Source organism: Engystomops pustulosus, chromosome 6, assembly GCF_040894005.1.
Source record: "Engystomops pustulosus chromosome 6, aEngPut4.maternal, whole genome shotgun sequence".
Lineage (NCBI taxonomy): Eukaryota > Metazoa > Chordata > Amphibia > Anura > Leptodactylidae > Engystomops > Engystomops pustulosus.
This window is the reverse complement of record NC_092416.1, coordinates 64550762-64568072: the sequence shown is the minus strand read 5'-3', so window position 1 is coordinate 64568072 and position 17311 is coordinate 64550762. Positions and strand designations below refer to the sequence as shown.

At 39.5% G+C, this 17311-nt stretch overlaps 1 protein-coding gene and 1 long non-coding RNA gene across 2 annotated transcripts in view; one reads left to right on the top strand and one right to left on the bottom strand.

Annotated features, from left to right (window-relative positions):
- The window catches only part of LOC140065734 (uncharacterized), a 53130-nt gene extending 47957 nt beyond the window's left edge, over positions 1-5173 (top strand). Inside the window, exons 2-3 of the long non-coding RNA XR_011848034.1 lie at positions 2017-2105; positions 2890-5173. This is a non-coding gene — a long non-coding RNA (uncharacterized lncRNA). The remainder of the gene's footprint in view (positions 1-2016; positions 2106-2889) is intronic.
- Positions 1800-11874, bottom strand: LOC140065733 (nicotinamide N-methyltransferase-like). The gene is made up of 3 exons (XM_072113307.1): positions 11724-11874; positions 7530-7737; positions 1800-3228 (listed from the first exon to the last, which is right to left on the bottom strand). The coding sequence occupies exons 1-3, from the start codon at positions 11872-11874 to the stop codon at positions 2805-2807; spliced, it is 783 nt and encodes a 260-aa protein (XP_071969408.1). The 3' UTR covers positions 1800-2804.
- Positions 11875-17311: the final 5437 nt, after the last annotated feature.

Genomic DNA, 17311 nt, shown 5'->3' with positions numbered 1-17311 from the left:
AAGTTTTGAGTATATTTACAAAAAAAAGAAAAAATTGATGAATCCTTGCGCTTTAAGGCAGATAGATTTATCATCTAAAGTTGCTGAATAACATTTCCCATATGCCTAATTTACATTTTCCTAATTTTTGAAATGTCTGGATAATTTATTTTGATGTCACGTGGCTTACAAATCAAATATCGACTATTTTGGATGATAATTACTATTTTGTATGGAATTTTAAATATTTAACATTTGAAAAAACCCTATATATAAACCATTATTAAATCTGCACCCCCTCAAACTATCAGAAACAACTTTTAGGAAGATTGTTAACCCCTTGAGATCTTTATAGTAATTAATTCCAAATGTAGGTGAAATTTAGAATGGTCAAATTTTGTTGGTTATACATTTATTTAGCCATAAAAGAGAAAGCCCATCTTACAATTTGTTGTGCAATTTCTCCTGAGTACAGAGATCCCCCACATGTGACGTTTTATGGGCACACAGCAAGGCACAGAAGGGAAGAAGGGCCCTGCAGCTGCCAGGATTTTCATTGGCACCTTTTGTAGGCTATAAAATTTTAGCTTTTTCCTTATTGGGGCCATGTGGTAGCATTTTTTTTATCAGTCTCAAAAGCAGATAATTTACTTTTTTTTTTTAAATAAATAAAAACAAAACATATCAACCAAAATTTACCACTAACATGAAGTACAATGTGTCACGAAAAAACAATCTTAAAATAATTTTAGTAAGTTAAAGTGTTCAAAGCTTATAACCATATAAAGCGGCACATGCCAGATAACAAAAAAAGAGGCTGAGCTTTAACATACAAACTGGCTGCAGCCTGAAGGGGTAAAGAGTACATTTAACTTTTTACCATTGGTCTCTATTAGTCTCCTTCAGAAGCGAAACCCATATGAAAAACTTATGGGGGACCCACGATCTTTATGCAGTCCAGGGTCCATCAAAGGTTTACTCTGCTACTGACCATTACTTCTGGACAGCCTTGGCACCAGGTCTGTATCTTATCACAGAAGCGCATAACATACTCATTAACCGAGGTTTTGGTATGGTAACTCTCTAAAGTTCAAGTGTATGCCATCACTATAAAAATGCTTATTAATTACAGAAATGCAAGAGCAGGCAAGATAATGAAACCTCCTAGCAGAAGCCAACTGCAACATTGTCAAAATCGGATAGGGAAAGAACAGCTTTGCTATCGAAGGGACAGCCGAGGGACAGTCAATGGCTCCACCTAACCAATACTTTGCTGGTAACTGTAGTGTGACTCAAGCATGTACTAGAATACATTGATAGATACATTGATACTATCCAATGCAGATTATTTTGGTGCAGAGCTAGTTTGAGAACCACTGCAATAAGAGGGTGATGCAGATAATTTGGTGCATAGAGGAGTGATTGTGATATAAAGTAGGACAACTGAGCAAATAGCCTGGGTGATATTTCCAGTTCCATGAAATATGTGCGGTGTTAAAATGCTCACTATTATAGATTTTTTTAAGGGTAAAGTTTCCCGAATTTTTTGTCAGTTTCCACTATTCTGGTATCTCAGTATTTTTTCAAATGTGTCCTGGCACCTGAAAACAATAACATCAAAATCTGCTCCCAAAAGCTAAATGAAGCTCCTTTCCTTCCTGCACTATGCCGTCCAACCTACAACAGTTAACATCCGCAAATGGTTTATTGCCGATCTTGAGAAAAACTGCACAACAAATTTTGAGGTTTGTTTTCACCTTTAATCCAACATAAATGTTTACATTTAAAGGCTAAATAAAAGCATTATTGTCAAATTTTGACCTTTCCAAATAGATTCTCCTTTTAATTTAAATCATATGAGTTGCTTAAAGGGTTAATCATCTTATAACTTTGAAAAGTTTGATGGATTCTGATTTAAAAGTGGGTTGTTTTGGTGGGGTTCTAATAAATAATATAAAAATAAATTGCTGTTGAAAATAATATATTCTGAAACTTCTTTGAAATTTTGGACAATTGTCCAATTGTTTTGTCTTGCAGGAGAATCTGCATTATGCAAGACAGTACATTGAGTCCTGGGGCCGACAAAAGCATCACGGGATTTCAGTTCTTGGCTTATTACGCGTCAGGTACATCATCACAAGTCACATGCTGGGTGGCAGCTTCTGAATGAAAACCCTGGTCAAATCCAAATCTGTCTGAACCAGCTTACTGAAAATAGGAGTGGTGTCCACTGGTTCCCTGATGTGTGTATCATATGAACCCATTATGGCCTACAACTATGCCATGTGAATTTATGCTGTATTGCACCCATCTTCATAGTGATGTTCTTGTCTGGCTTGTTTTTGGAATCCTAGCAGAATTTTGTATACAGATATTTGATATATGTGATTTAAAAAAAATATCTATATAGAGGGTTGCTATTTATTGTGGGAGGTCTTTAGACAATATGATAGTATGATGCTATTGCACAATTTAAAGAAAAACAGAAATACAACCTTGAATATATGAAATTCTAAAGAATTGGTGTTGGGGACTTTTTATAGGAGAACATATTTAATTCATAAACTGAGTAAAAGGAATTTTGAAATTCTGAACCTAAAACACTAAAATAGCAAAATGTGTAGATTGTCTGCAAGGCCGAAAAACCTACAATATGTAGCTCATGTGTGCTCATGTCTAATAGCAAGCTCTAGTCTTTTTATTATTTTAAAGTCTGCATCTAACAACGAGTACCATTACACTAGTATATATGGGTACCTTCTACTGAAGAGATACATTAACATTTGAAATGTAAACTATAGCTTTAATAGAAGTCTTACTTAGAACTACTTCTCCTTGTGAGCTGCAACGAATATGACCCCCTTATAATCAATCAGATCACTGACATTTGTTCTGTTTTTAACCTCACAGCGATCAATAATGAAACCTTCTCCAACTAGAACTTTTCTGACAAACTCCTCATCATATCTAAACAAGTGAAGTTTATCTTTCCCAACTATGTAATATATTGCTTCTAAACATCCAATTAATATGAGGTGTCCTCCAGGTTTTAGCAGCTTTGAGAACTTCCTGAGATTTCTGATATAATCATCTCGGTCTTTGCTGGTAACATCCAGGAGCCAAGCGCTGATGATACAATCTGCTGGAGGTAAATCTATTGGTTCTGTTATATTTTCTTTCTCCAGGTTACATTTCACAACATGTTGCAGCGCGGATCTCACTTTTCCTTCTTTGTCTTCTAACTCATCACTGAAAGGAATGAGATAAGTGAAAATGTGATCAGCAACCAGTCAACAATAAGCATGAAAGCTCAGTACTTCCCTGTGGAAATTGTTTTTAGTATTTGAATTGAGACAAGGCTGGCTGGTTAAGTTGCACAGGACATTTCACTCCACCTAGAAATAGAAGCACTAACCAACAGATTTATCAACATTCAGCTATTGCAAGGCTGGATTTATGATTTGCTACTTTTGAAAAAGTTGCATGAAAAATGTTGCTCGAATCACCTTCCATCCTATATAAGACACATACAACTATTTTTTGCATTATGAGACTTTTTATGAGACTTTTTGACAAAAAGTCAGCAAAATAAGCCAAAAGTGTAGAATAACACAGACTTATAAGGACCAAAACCACTTTAATAAATTTGCTAGGCAGAGGAGTTCTATGGAGACTGCCTAATGATAAAAATCCCAAGTGATGTGATTGAATACTCAAAGATTTCCGACTTACGTAAAGGAAATCTACCACCAGGATGAAGTTTTGTAAACCATGCACACTGACTTATTGGTATCTCCCATGGCAGGATCTGTTCTTATCTTATTAAGCCCTTAAAAAGGATTTTAAAATTATTCAAATGAGCCTGAGGGGCTCCAGGCTCATTTGAATAATTGTTTAATGCTTTTCTTGTAAAAACAAGGGCTTAAGCAGATAAATGAAGAACAGATCGTTAGAGAGGGGGCACACACTAGCATGTAATTGTGCTTGGTTTACAGAGCTTACTCTTGGTGAAAGATGTCCTTTAAGTTTGATCTTGTCCAGATTAGCACCAATTAAAGCAAACCTGTCTCCCGGAATCCGATAAATGTCAAAAAGACAAATTGTTACATTTATAAAGGGAGACAAGTGACTTTAAAAACAATTGTTGTTATGCATTCCTAGACCCCAGAGTATTAGATACAGTAAAGATACAGGATCTCCCGGTTCTTACCCTTAACTATATTATACCTCAAATGAATTTCGATTTATGGGTTTTCAATGGAGCTAATACAATATGGGACCTCCTAGAGGGGAAAGAATTCCCTTCTTTCGAACAATTAGCAATGCAATATCAACTCCCCATAGGGGAATTTTATAAATACCTATAATTACGCCATTTCCTTGCTAAATGTAAAACTTCTGATGCTTCTACCCGTCTAAATATGAGGAGTTTCTCGTATCACCAGCCCCCCCGAAAAAAATGGTATTTCAATAGCTTACTCGACTCTAATTGATCGCCATACAATTAACACAATCCCCTATAGGGAAAAATAAGAACGTGAACTGCAGCAGCAATTTTCAAACGAGCAGTGGAGTAGCACCATCTGTATCAGCAATAAAGCATCCAGATGTGTTAATCACTTGGAGAACTCTAGAAAACTATTTTATAGATGGTATCTCCCCAAATCTAGATCTATAGACTCACCAAAATGTTCCCAAACTCGTCACCTTTATGTTGGAGATTCTCTATCTCTAAAGGTTCTCTTTTGCACATATGGTGGTCTTGTACCAACATTACTCCTGTATGGTCAGAGGTTTTTAATCTTATATCTAAGGTTGTGCTATTTTCCCCACCATGGGGCCCCAAGGTGGCCCTGCTGAGGATCGGTTAGATCAAATGAGGAAATCAGATTGGAAAGGCTCATCGCCCAACGCACAAATAGTTTTTTCTCGCTTTAATTTAACCTGGACTAAGTGGAAGGACTTCCAGTCTCATTAACTCAGTTTCACTAAATCACTCAAATATGCTGTACCTTTGGGTATCATAAATCTACACAGACCTTTCTGTTCTAAAGTAACCTAGCCTATATCAACCTATCTGTCATAGTTTCTTGAGCCATCTATGTAAGAACAAGGATCCGCATTGTATGGCCTGTAAATGTTATGGTTTATTAGTTGCCTATTTTCCTAGTTTTTCTATTTCTCCTTGCAAGTGTATGTGTGTAATGTACTTGATAATTTGCTCTGCTGGGCAGGTATCCCGTGCCTGGGGTTACCTGTCCCTATATGTGTACAGTTTTTTTATGTTTGAAAATTAATAAAAAGAAGATGTTAAAAAAAAAAAAATTGTTGTTTATAGAATTTAAAAAATAGTTCTATCTGCTTTGTCAATCAGAGGCTTGATGTCCGGGTAGGAGCATTATTTTTTTATATATTGGGTTAGGGGAGTGGTATGTGGTCAGTAAATCAGACAGCGAATGCGTGGTATGCCACTCTACCAAAAATCTATCTAAAAATATGATTCTGTGCTTCAGATAATGAAGTATTATCTGAAACCACAAAATATAAAATAAAGTCTTAAAAGTTTGAAAATATAAAATCGTCCTTTTAACTGTTCAATGCATTGTTATGATTTGGTTCTAACAGTGTTTGGGGATGTTCTGTATACATAGTATAAAATAAAGTGGTGGTTGGAGAACTTGGAAGGAGTAGGTACTATTGATGTTTGATTTTACTTTGTTGAAAAGTATTGTTATGTTCTGTTTCTGAGTGACAACTTTTGTGGGTAAGTGGAGTAGTGTGACTGTTTGTTTATTTAGTAACAGAAAACAAATGTCACCAGGTGACAGGTTCCAATAGCCTATAATATGCTGATTTTAAACAATGCCTTTGTCAGCATTCTGAATACTGCCACAACTGTAAACTACCTACCAGCAATGTGTGGTGGGGAGCAAGCTGCGCCTCCTGATGCATTCTTCTTCTCCTCCACACCATACCCCTCCCTCCCCCTTCTTCCCCATGCACAGAACAGGAAGAGTGCAATGAGGGAAAGTGATGGATGGAACTGGTGTGTGTTGTAGAGGAAGAATACATGCAGAGACACACAGGTAAAGCTGCTTCTGGCGGGGAGCCAGGTAATGTGAAATAAAGATTTATAAAGTATTGGCAGAATTTAGAATTGGATTTTCAAAATGTTTTGCTGTGATGGAAAAAAGGATTATTAATAAAACTTCATTAGATACACCTTACAGATGATCATTTCAGCCTGGAAGTAAAGTAATAGCATCCAGAGAGCATCACCAGAAGTCACAGTGGACAGAGACGTCCGTCTGTAATTAGGGGTCGTCTGTAAGTCGGTGTCCTTAAGTAGGGGATCGCCTGTATTTGTTTTTCCTTTCTATCACATAGATTGAGATACAATTCACTGATAAAGTAGTAAGAAAGTTAAAATATAACTTTTAATATCACTTCAATAAAAACTGGTGTTCAAACACCAGTTGATGTTTACAAAGACACAAACTAACTTAAAAGTATCAACCTTATCGAGACCTTTTTAGCATTCATTTTGACTCACATAGGGAATGAATGACACCAAAATGTAGGATGAGGTGAATTGATGCTGTATATCAAGGGTAACTGCAGCCTAAATATATTTCCAAAAGCTATCTTGTTGCTTCACCAACAGCTAAACACATGGCTAGCTAGTGCTCACCTTCACTAGCATCTCAAGATCAGCTCCATCATTCATGCATTGATTCCAGCAGTGAACCCGAGCATGGTACATCCTGAAAGTTATAAAGTTTTGGCCACCTCCTGCCACAAGGGTGTGTCAAGAACAAAGACCAGCAGATATGCTGTGGATACGAGGGCGGTCTACCCAGTTAGAGGCTATCATGCCTGCGCAAGTGCCAACTTTATGCTGATGCTATAAGCTTTGGCGGAAGAACCACCCATACTATGATGTGTTGAGGACCAAGTTCTTTAGAAGGTGGAGTTACCAGTTAGGACTGTAGAGGAAACAGCCCTATGGGGAGATAGACCCATTGATCCCGGGAGTGCCTCATCTCCCACAAGGGTCCCACATTGTGGCCACAACCCTGATATCCAAACATGAATCAAAACAACACTCTCCCATCCGAAATGTAATGACTAGCCATATATGTCTTGAAACATTTGTATGATGACATCGTATGAGTGTCCCAGACTCAGAACTAAATGACCCTCCAGTTACCTAGTTATCAAATTCACAGTTTTTTAATTTATTCCCAGATAGACAATATTTATAATCACTGTTCCAATGTAATTCCATACATGTTATAAATCAATTTCCCAGCATAATTCCTTGGTAAATGGATTATGATTACCAAGATTACCAAGTGTTCAGAATTAGCCTAACAAAGGCTATTAGAACTTGTCATCAGCTGAAACTAACATCCATGGTGACAGGTTCACTTTAAAAGAGAGAGAAGTAATAGTTTTTATATTATCCATAAATGCTTTTACATCATTTCACAGTATCGGCAATGACAACAGAAAAAGGGTTTCTTCTAAAATTTTCTCAAATACTTCACCTTTTTCCTTCCATCTCTGCATGAATTTGTGCAGCATGTCCCCAGTGAAATGCACCTGTACGAGTGTCCACCCATCTCTTCAGCTCCAGGATGCATCTGTCATTGAGCTTCAGGACTATGATGTGCTTGAAAAACTCACAGGCTGCATACAGATGATGAATAAAGGAACCCATGCTGAGATCTAACAAGATATCCCCTCTGATATGACCTGTAGGGAAAAAAAATGAAACATGAAAAATATCAACCCCACTACAAGCACTGTACATGTACTGTGCTGACACCACTATAGCCCCGGTACCCCTGAGGACGCCACGTTTTGTGGCGAAACATGTCGAGGGGGCTAATTTGTTTCTCACAATTTTGGATTCAGCAGTGTGCATAAGCAAACCGCAATAAGCGCTAATACAAAATATCAAATGAAGTGGATGTGTGATGGTTTGACTGTTGTTTAGTTGTAGGGCAATGCATAGGAATCCTCCCCTAACTTCCCTCCCCCCTCCTCCCTTTAGCATGATGAGGCTGTATAATAGGAAGGATGTTGGTCTCTGAATGAGATAAATTGTAGACTACTGATAGGAGGCTTAAGGGATTACAGCACAGGAAGGCTACTCAGCTCGGTGGAAAAAGTGCTGGTCCGGGCTATAAAGTGAAAGCGCTGGAGACCAAAAGCTACTATACCTGTGCATATACTTACCCACACCTAATTGGACTCATCACAAACTGTCCTGCATTACCGCTGTCTATCTCACTGTGCATCACTGTCTGATAATTTTAAATCTCACTTATAGTTGGATGATCCTTTATCCATCTTTTAAAGATTATAATTAAAAGTTAAATTATGGGTGATGTCCCTATAGGACAAATTTCCTTTTTTCAGTATTGATTGCTATGTACACCCAGTCACATTGTTCATAATAAGTAACTCTATTTTCTGCTGTTGTGAGGGAATAGAATCCCAGTTTGAATCTGTTCTTCTACCATCCCCCCCAAGTACACAGATCATCTTTCAGAGGCTATTGGAATGTGGGTATGGTCAGTAGGTTCCTTTGTCTCAAGAACCTATAAAAACTGTCTGCAACCTAAATAAATTGGAATTCTCTCAAACATGTGAAGGTCTGAGTGATTCACCGAGCAGCTCGTGCTATACATTGATTTGGAACCATATATCACATCGAGAGATATGGGGATATTTCCCTAACAATGGCTCAGAGAAAAGTGCTGCACATGTCTATTGCTGTCACACAAGTGAAGCGACACATCTAGCAGTTGACACCTAGTGCATCACCTTCATTCTAAAGCACAGAATGAAAATATAAATATAAAAGAAACACTCAAATACAGGTGTACGTAAATATATATACCTACACCGTAATGAATGCACCACATACAGAAATATATACTAGCAAGTAATATACTGCACATAACTATATACTGCCAAAAATGTACTGAACTCCTTGTCTGCCATAAGGCAGATATAAATTTACTTTATAAATTCGTTGTAGCTCCGACCTTCTACCTCTGACCTGTCCCGGTCCTCATCTTCGTGCACACCCCACAAATGACAATTCTTCTTTATAAGTTATAGAACATTGATAACTTCTCTGGCCACAACTTATTCCTTTGTTTCTATCTCTCTGACCGCTCTTTCAGTGTCTCCTTTTCTCGATCTTTCTCTTTCTCTAAGGATTCCTCAGGGCTCAGTCCTAGTTCCTCATCTCTTTCCCACTATACTGCCCCATCAGCAGATTTGGTTTCCAGTATCATCTCTATGCTGATGATACCCGGTAATCTACTTCTGCACGTAACATCACCCCTGCCTTAATCCAGATAATATATTGTCCAGGACCCCCCTATAATATACTGTCCATGCCCGTTATTAATATACCATCCAGGAGTGCCCTCCAATAGTATTGGGGAGCATGCCCCCCTTTATAATATACTGTCCAGGAGTCCATTCCCCCTTATAATATACTGTCCAGGTGCTCTTCCCCTTTATATTATACTGTCCAGGAGCCCAGTATCCTCCAACTTAATAATATACTATTCAGGGCCCATTACCACCCCACCCCACCCCCAATTACAATATATTGTCCAGAACCCTATTACTCAAATATTGATCAATAAACACATTATTACATTATTTCTGAAATAAATCAAGTGATCATACATTTTTTTTTCTAATTTTGATCTTCAGTGTATATAAAAAATAAAAATAATAGTTTGATACAGCTGTCTCCCCAAAGGGAGCTATTAATCAGACAAATAATTAGTTTCACTAAATTCCCATCAACTGGACTATCTGAGGTCATCACTGGACTAACTGCAGGTCATCCCCTACAGATAGTTTTGAGTACTGATTGTGGAGAGTAAATCATGGAGAGTGAAACCTGCTTAATCTCCATTTGTGCTAATTTGCATATATCCAGCAAACTGTATGTATGTAGTTAATTCATCATTACTATATTAAATTACCAGAAGTTATTTGTTGTACCCATATCTGGACAGAAGTAAAATTTGTATTGATTATATAAGTAAAAATAATCTTTATTATATGCATTAGGTGTAATAAAATTACAGCTCCTCATCACATCAGCTAGTATGTTGTATTTTCACTCTGCATTCTGATAGTACTGTATATATATCTGATTAAAGCTAAACATAGGCTGCTGTGGGTCTCGGAAAAATCCCGGATCTGCTTTTGCAAATCAGAAATATGTGAGTATTATACCTCAGTGCTGGTATACAGATTTGCAGAATTATGATTCTTTTTCTATTTCAATGGAAACAAGCTATTCTAGTGCATCTGTCTGCACTACAGGACTGATTGGTTCTCGGCTGTCTAGCTAGTTGGAGACAATATCAGGGAGCTGCTGGCTAAAATTTGGAAAAAGAATTATCCCCCTGACATGTTTTAATACTCCATTAAACTGGTTTACTCTGGGATTTTGGGCTAATAGTGGTGGCATATAAGTTTATTAGGGTGGGTAGTCTTTGGTACCCAATTCAATATCTCGATTTGCAGTTAGGTAGAACTTAGATGTTTACTTACCCATAAGCCTGGAATTTGTTGTGATGTTTTTTGGTTTATAAATGTCCAATTTATAGAAAGGTAGTACTTTTTAAATTTACATTTTTTAACTTTTTAAATATTTTTAATTATTTTTAAAGGCCCCCTAGGGCATTGATGGCAAACTTGTACAGATCAAGTGCTGGAAATGTGACCGGAAACCAACTAACAATTTAACAAGCAGTAACTTAACTTATTGCTCCCTGGTCTACCACAGCTTTGAATAGTATCAGCTTCCTGTGGACCCCATCACCATTAAAAGAAGGTAGAGCCGCCTGAACAGGAAGAATCTTGGGGGGTCTGAGGAAGTTCTTCAATAGCTCCACACCTTTCCCTGTCCATAACTTCTCAATATTCCAACAGTCTTAGTCTACCCAAGATGGGTCTCTTTAAAATAGCCTGGCACTTCCTGGACAGTTTGGGACTGCAGGAAGATCATGATCAAGTCATGTCTGGTAAACTCTGTGTCTGGGAAACAGCCCGCATGCCCATGGAGAAGTTTCCAAGTTTCACCTCTAGCAACCGTGCCATAGGTTCACCACCACTCAAGGTGTTCGAACCCTAGGGTATCTGATTTCTCCAAAAATATACTACGAAACAACTGGGGGGTGTTAATCCAGGGGTATTCAGGCTGTTGGGCAGATAGTTGGTAAGTCACATGTGCAATAGAGTGAACTTTGTGGTCCATGAACAGAATGTAAAAGGGCATTTTTGCACTATTTTAGTGACATTGATGGTTGCTAAAGGTCCTGAACTTATAGTTGGTTTAGTGGCTCATATTGCTCAAACAGGTTCTATTTAACTTTCCAATACAATGTTTTGCCATGGTTCGAAACCCCTTGATAGCCTACTTTGGGTAGATAATGAAACACCTATCTTAACATTTCTACCCAAGAGAAAAGGTACAGGTGGACACATTTCTAGTTAATAGTTTCCGGGTAGTGAAGCTTACAAAATTAAACAATGACTCTACTTAGCTAGAAATAAAAGCCTATTTTCTTTAGCTTTCATACTGGTATATTTGTTGTTCCATCTCCTCTTTTAAATTTCAAAAAGAGAGTTTACTAAATTAAGTAAATTGTACATTTATTTTAAACTAACGAATCACAGAAAATCGAGTTACATACCCAACTGGAAGAATTTTTTAAGATTTTCAATAGGAAATATCAAGGAATCATCTCTGAAGACCATATCAGGCTTATCTGAAAAATAATTCTCTAAATATTGTCTGGAATCACAGCCATGTACATGGTAGAGCTTATAGTTAGATGAATCCATTGTCGAATTATGTGTAACAGCTACTTACTGGTGCTTCATGTATTTATATTGTTACATGGGATAAGAACTACTTGTAATATCATGAGTTTTTGTACTCATGAGCTGGTCATGGGAGCATTAATTCACAAATGGAATAATCTTTAAATAAGCAACTTATTGTTAACCCCTTCCTACAGTCTATGTCTGACCTTTAGGACCAAGCTTTCTTATGTTCTTTCATTTTTTATTATTGTTGCTATCATAACCCTATACAATTTCCTATAGCCTTAACTGTATGAGGAGTAGTTTTTTGTTGGAGAACTGCCACCAAATTTTGAATAGTTTTTTTAGAGCTTTACAGATAATTTTTTACTAGTTACATTTGTTATGAGTTTGTTATTTTATGGGCTTTGGGGTCCTTGTTTGCCCGGAGAATCAAGTAAGTGCAGGAAAATTATGAAGAGGGCGAAAATATTATTCGTTTCACTACATTACCAACTACAGTCACTAAGAAGTAGTTTTACTGACAAATTTATTGAAATTAAATGTTGAATAGACAGGTATAGAAAGTCATATGTGTTGAGCACTTTTTACTTGGTGAATAACCATAACTGCAGTCAAAAAAGGGGCCGACATCCATTGGGCATTGGTGCAATTTGAATGATGCATGCTAATACATGTGTCAAGCTGGAATCCAGCAGGTGATATGTAAGTTTCTTCTATTATGTCTTTTATATTTTTTATGTATTTTTTTTAACTCAAAGTATGCTGTATGTTTTTATGTATTCAGTATTTTATTGAATGTGACACATTCTTTTACCCAATGGGCAAAATAAATAATTATAACCATCATCATTATTATTATTTTTATTACCTGGATGGTGAGTAGTCGCTTCTAAATTTATCGTAGTAGAGATGATAATCAGTATTATGAAGAATAAACTTGTGAAAAATGAATTCTTCAATAAATCACAATGCGAATGTTTCTTTTTCAGCAAGTTTCCGGTCATATGTTGTTATTGCATTTCTCCTTTACAGTACTTATTTATTATATAGACCCATATCTATTAGGAGAAAAATGACAAATAATTTGTAGAAGTTGTAAAAATTTTTTTTAAAAAATAAGCAAAACTAATATGAAAAAAACTAATATGTACTGTAAAGCTGAGTGTATGTATGTGTCCGCTAAATGAATCTGGACCGTCGCCTTTACAGTCACTGTAAATTTTCACACAGCCGCTCTCTGTGACTCAGGCTCGGTTCTGAGCCGAAATTTTCAACACGCGCTTTCCAAAATCCACTCATTAACCACCATATATATGCTGCTGTGGCATTTGGAAGCTGAGCAGTGATTTGTGGCTGTTCTTCCACAGGTCATTAATATGAGCTCTGAACTTTGATAGGTTACTAGAGGAAATGAGTATAATACAACTTAAGTGTGTACAGGTGGTCCCCTACTTAAAGACGGATCACTCTGCCCACTGTGACCTCTGTTGAAGCTCTTTGGATGATTTACTATAGTCCCAGACTGCAATGTTTAGCTGTAAGATGTCTGCAATGATGCTTTATTGATAATGCTTGGTCCAATTACACCAAAAAATTTTTAAACTCCTATTGTCACTGGGGCAAAAAAAAATGTTGTCGGGATCTATAACTATAAAATATACAGTTTCGACTTACATAAAAATTCAACTTAAGAACAAACCTATGGACCCTATCTTGTATGTAACCCGGGGACTGCCTGTAATATGTGAGGTAGTATGAAAACCACCATATACTAGGAGCCATTGGGGCACATTTACTTACCCGACCAACAGAGTTCACCCGAAGTGCATTGTCTGACGTCAATGCACTGTGTCGCGATTCACAAAGGTTGTGCGCCTGATACCCTGCATGTGTCGCTTCCCCGCTTGGGTCTACCGGAGTTCACCTTCTTCTTCCCGATGTATGTAAGTGCATTGGTTGTGACACAATTTTAATATTAAATCCTGCGCCAAGTCTGAATCAGTCGGATTGTCCGACGGCCTTCCCCCTGATTTCTGTCGCATTAAAGCCAGCACAATTGCCCAACAATCCGATCACATGCGACACAATCCCCAGTTAAATAACTGTCACAGCGGCGCAAATCCCGAAAATTTCTAAAATCCGACGAAAGTGCAATCTGCGGACCCTTAGTAAATAAGCCCCATTGTCTGCTGTCGCAATAAGCAACCAATCTATTCTGTCACAGGTCATTAATATGAGCTCTGAGCTTTGATAGGTTACTATAGGCAAATAGTATAATACAGCTTGAGGTGCGTTCACACGTTGCATTTTGTTTGCGTTAACACGTGCATTTTCAAATGCATCACAACAGCTGAGAAGAGGAGATTTGCCAAATTACATTAATGTCAACATTGCATTTAGAAAAAGAAAGCGTTAAGGCTATGTTAACAAACTGTTAACAAATGTATACATCAAAACATTGTTAACACATGCATTAACATTGTGATAATGCAACCTTTTGTAAACACAATGCTGACAGCTATGCAATTAGGCAAATATCCTCTTCTCAGCTCTTGTGATGCGTTTTAACATGCATGTGTTAATTCAAACAAAATGCAACATGTGAATGCAGTCTTAGGTGTAAGGTAGGATGTGAAGTAATATGTGAGGTAATATGTGAACTAATATGATAACCATCAAATACAGCAGCCATTGTCTGCTGTGGCAATAAGCAACCAATCACAGCTCAGCTTCTATTTTGACACAGTTAATTAATATGAGCTCTGAGCTATGATTATTATAAGAAATTAGTATAATAACGCTTATGAGATGTGAGGTAAGATGGATAGGGATGGAGACAGTCAGGTACAGAGAGACAGGCGGGGAGATTGAGTGACAGAGAGACAGATGGGGAGAGTGTGTGAGTCACAGAGACAGATGGGGAGAGTGAGTGACAGAGACAAGCAGGGAGAGTGAGTGACATATAGACAGACGGGGAAAGTGAGTGACAGAGAGAGACGGGGAGAGAGAGTGACAGAGAGACAGACAGGGAAATCTATACATCTGAGGTTACACGAGGCGGCTACTCCACGCCCCGGTAGCCTCTTTTCCCCTCCTACTCACCCATCTTCGGCGCGCAGCTCCGTGTAGCTGCACGCCCTCGTCTGGCGATCCTGCCGTCTGCGCATGCGCAGAAGAGCAGGCCCGTGCCTGCGCGGTAACTGCTCCGAAACAGGCGCGGGCCTGCTCTTCTGCGCATGCGCAGACGGCAGGATCGCTGGACGAGGGCACGCAGCTACGCGGAACTGCGCGCCGAAGATCGGTGAGTAGGAGGGGAAAAGAGGCTACCGGGGCGTGGAGTAGCCTCCTCGTGTAACCTCAGATGCGGCTACTCCACGCCCCAGTAGCCGCATAAGTAAATTTGAATATATGTCTAATAAAAGTTAACAAAAAAGTGTGGGGACGTGAGGATTAGCCCTTAAAAGGGCTATCCTCACGTCCCATTAATCCACCTACCACCCAATCTACCGTTATAAGTAGATTTGTGTTGGTAGGTTCCCTTTAAAACTATGTTAGTTGGATCTTGGGATGGAGCTGGCGGTCCGCTGCCAGGCGAGCTTTCGCCTGTCTAAGCCCTTGTCTCTCGGCTCCTCCCCAAACAGCACTTCTAAGAACCTTTTGTATAAGATCAAATGAAGTAGTGTTCTTATAAGTTTGGGTTATGGCGGGTGAGGGGAATGTAAACAGATGCGCAAGAAACGCTGAAATAATATCGGTAAATGATAAAAGTTTGCGACAAAGTTAACAAGTTTGATGTGGAAGCCATGAAAACAACCCAAAATTCTGCCTGACACAGCTCGTTTGATAAGGGGACCATGTATGGAGGCAGCTCTATGGACGACTTTTGGAGGCAGCTATGGAGATGACGTGTGGAGGTAGCAATGGAGACAACGTGTGGAGGCAGCTAAAAAGACGACGTGTGGAGGCTGCTATGGAGACAATTTAATTTGGATAGTGCCTGTATGTGGCAGTCCAAAAAAGTTTTCAAACCAGAGGAGCAGGTAGGTGGTCCTCCAGAAAAATTTAATAGATTGAGTGCCTGTATGTGGCACTCCCAAAAATTGTTTAAGACAGAGGACCGGGTAGGTGGCCCTCCAGAAAAATTAAATACATAGAGTACTATAGCTAGAGTCAGTTGGCCCTGGCAAAAAATAGCCAGTTTCCTCTGCTTTAGTGTAGAAAGAGGAGGAGAAGGAGGAAAATAAGGAGGAGGAGTCCATAAATTATTCAGGTTGAGCTTCCTTCACCTGGTGGAGAATGGAAATCCTGAGAAATCCAGGCTTTATTCATCTTGATAAGCATCAGCCTGTCAGCGCTGTCAGTCGACAGGCGTGTACGCTTATCGGTGATGATACCAGCTGCACTAAAACCCGCTCGGACAACACGCTAGCGGCAGGGCAGGCAAGAACTTCCAAGGCGTACAGCGTCAGTTCGTGCCACATGTCCAGCTTTGAAACCCAGTAGTTGTAGCGAGCTGTGTGATCTTTGAGGACGATGGTATGGTCAGCTACGTACTCCCTCACCATCTTTATGTAAAGATCAGCCCTACTCTGCAATCCTCGGCGTCGGCAGTATATGACCAGCCCCAGGATCAGACTCGGTCCCAGCCTCCACCAAGTTAACCCAATGTGCTGTCAGCGATATATATTGGACCAGCCCGGCAGCACTCGTCCACGTGTCCGTGGTCAGGTGGACCTTGTCAGAAACGGCGTTGTTCAGGGCACGGATGATGTTGTCTGACACGTGCTTGTGCAGGGCTGGGATGGCACATCGGGAAAAGTAGTGGTGGCTGGGGACCGAATACCCAGGGGCGGCCGCCGCCATGAAGTTTCGAAAGACCTCGGTCTCTACCAGCCTATAGGGCAGCATCTCCAGGCTAAGCAGTTTGGAGATGTGGACGTTGAGGGCTTGGGCGTGTGGGTGGGTTGCACTATACTTCCTTTTGTGCTCCAGCGTCTGGGGTATGGAGAGCTGAACGCTGGTGGATGCTGTGGAGGATCGTGGAGGCGAAGATGGGGTTTTCGCACGGGAGGTGTTTGGGCCGGGGTCCTGGGCAGGGGGCTGACTAGTAGAGGCAGCAGGTGACACAGGGGAAGGAGCAGTGGTGTGCCCCCCGTAGGTGAACGGCCTTGGTTCCATTGAGTGGGGTGTTTAGTATTCATATGCCTGCGCATACTGGTGGTCTTTAAGCTGGTAGTGGTGGAACCCCTGCTGATCCTGGTGTGGCACAGGTTGCACACCACAGTCCGTCGGTCATCCAGTGTTTCTTTAAAGAACCTCAAGACTTCCAAAAATCTAGCCCTCGCCACGGGAGGATTTGGCGCAACATTTGGCACTGTGTTCACCCGGCCTATCAACCCAGCTTGGGTCTGTCAACTCATCATCCTCCGATTTCTCAGTCTGCTCCCCCCTC

Coding starts and splice junctions, on each gene's coding strand:
- LOC140065733 (XM_072113307.1), bottom strand. CDS start 11,874: ATGGATTCATCTAACTATAAGCTCTACCATGTACATGGCTGTGATTCC. Junction 7,738..11,723: donor TAAAAAATTCTTCCAGTTGG/GTATGTAACTCG, acceptor TTTTCCCTACAG/GTCATATCAGAGGGGATATC. Junction 3,229..7,529: donor GCAGAGATGGAAGGAAAAAG/GTGAAGTATTTG, acceptor CATTCCTTTCAG/TGATGAGTTAGAAGACAAAG.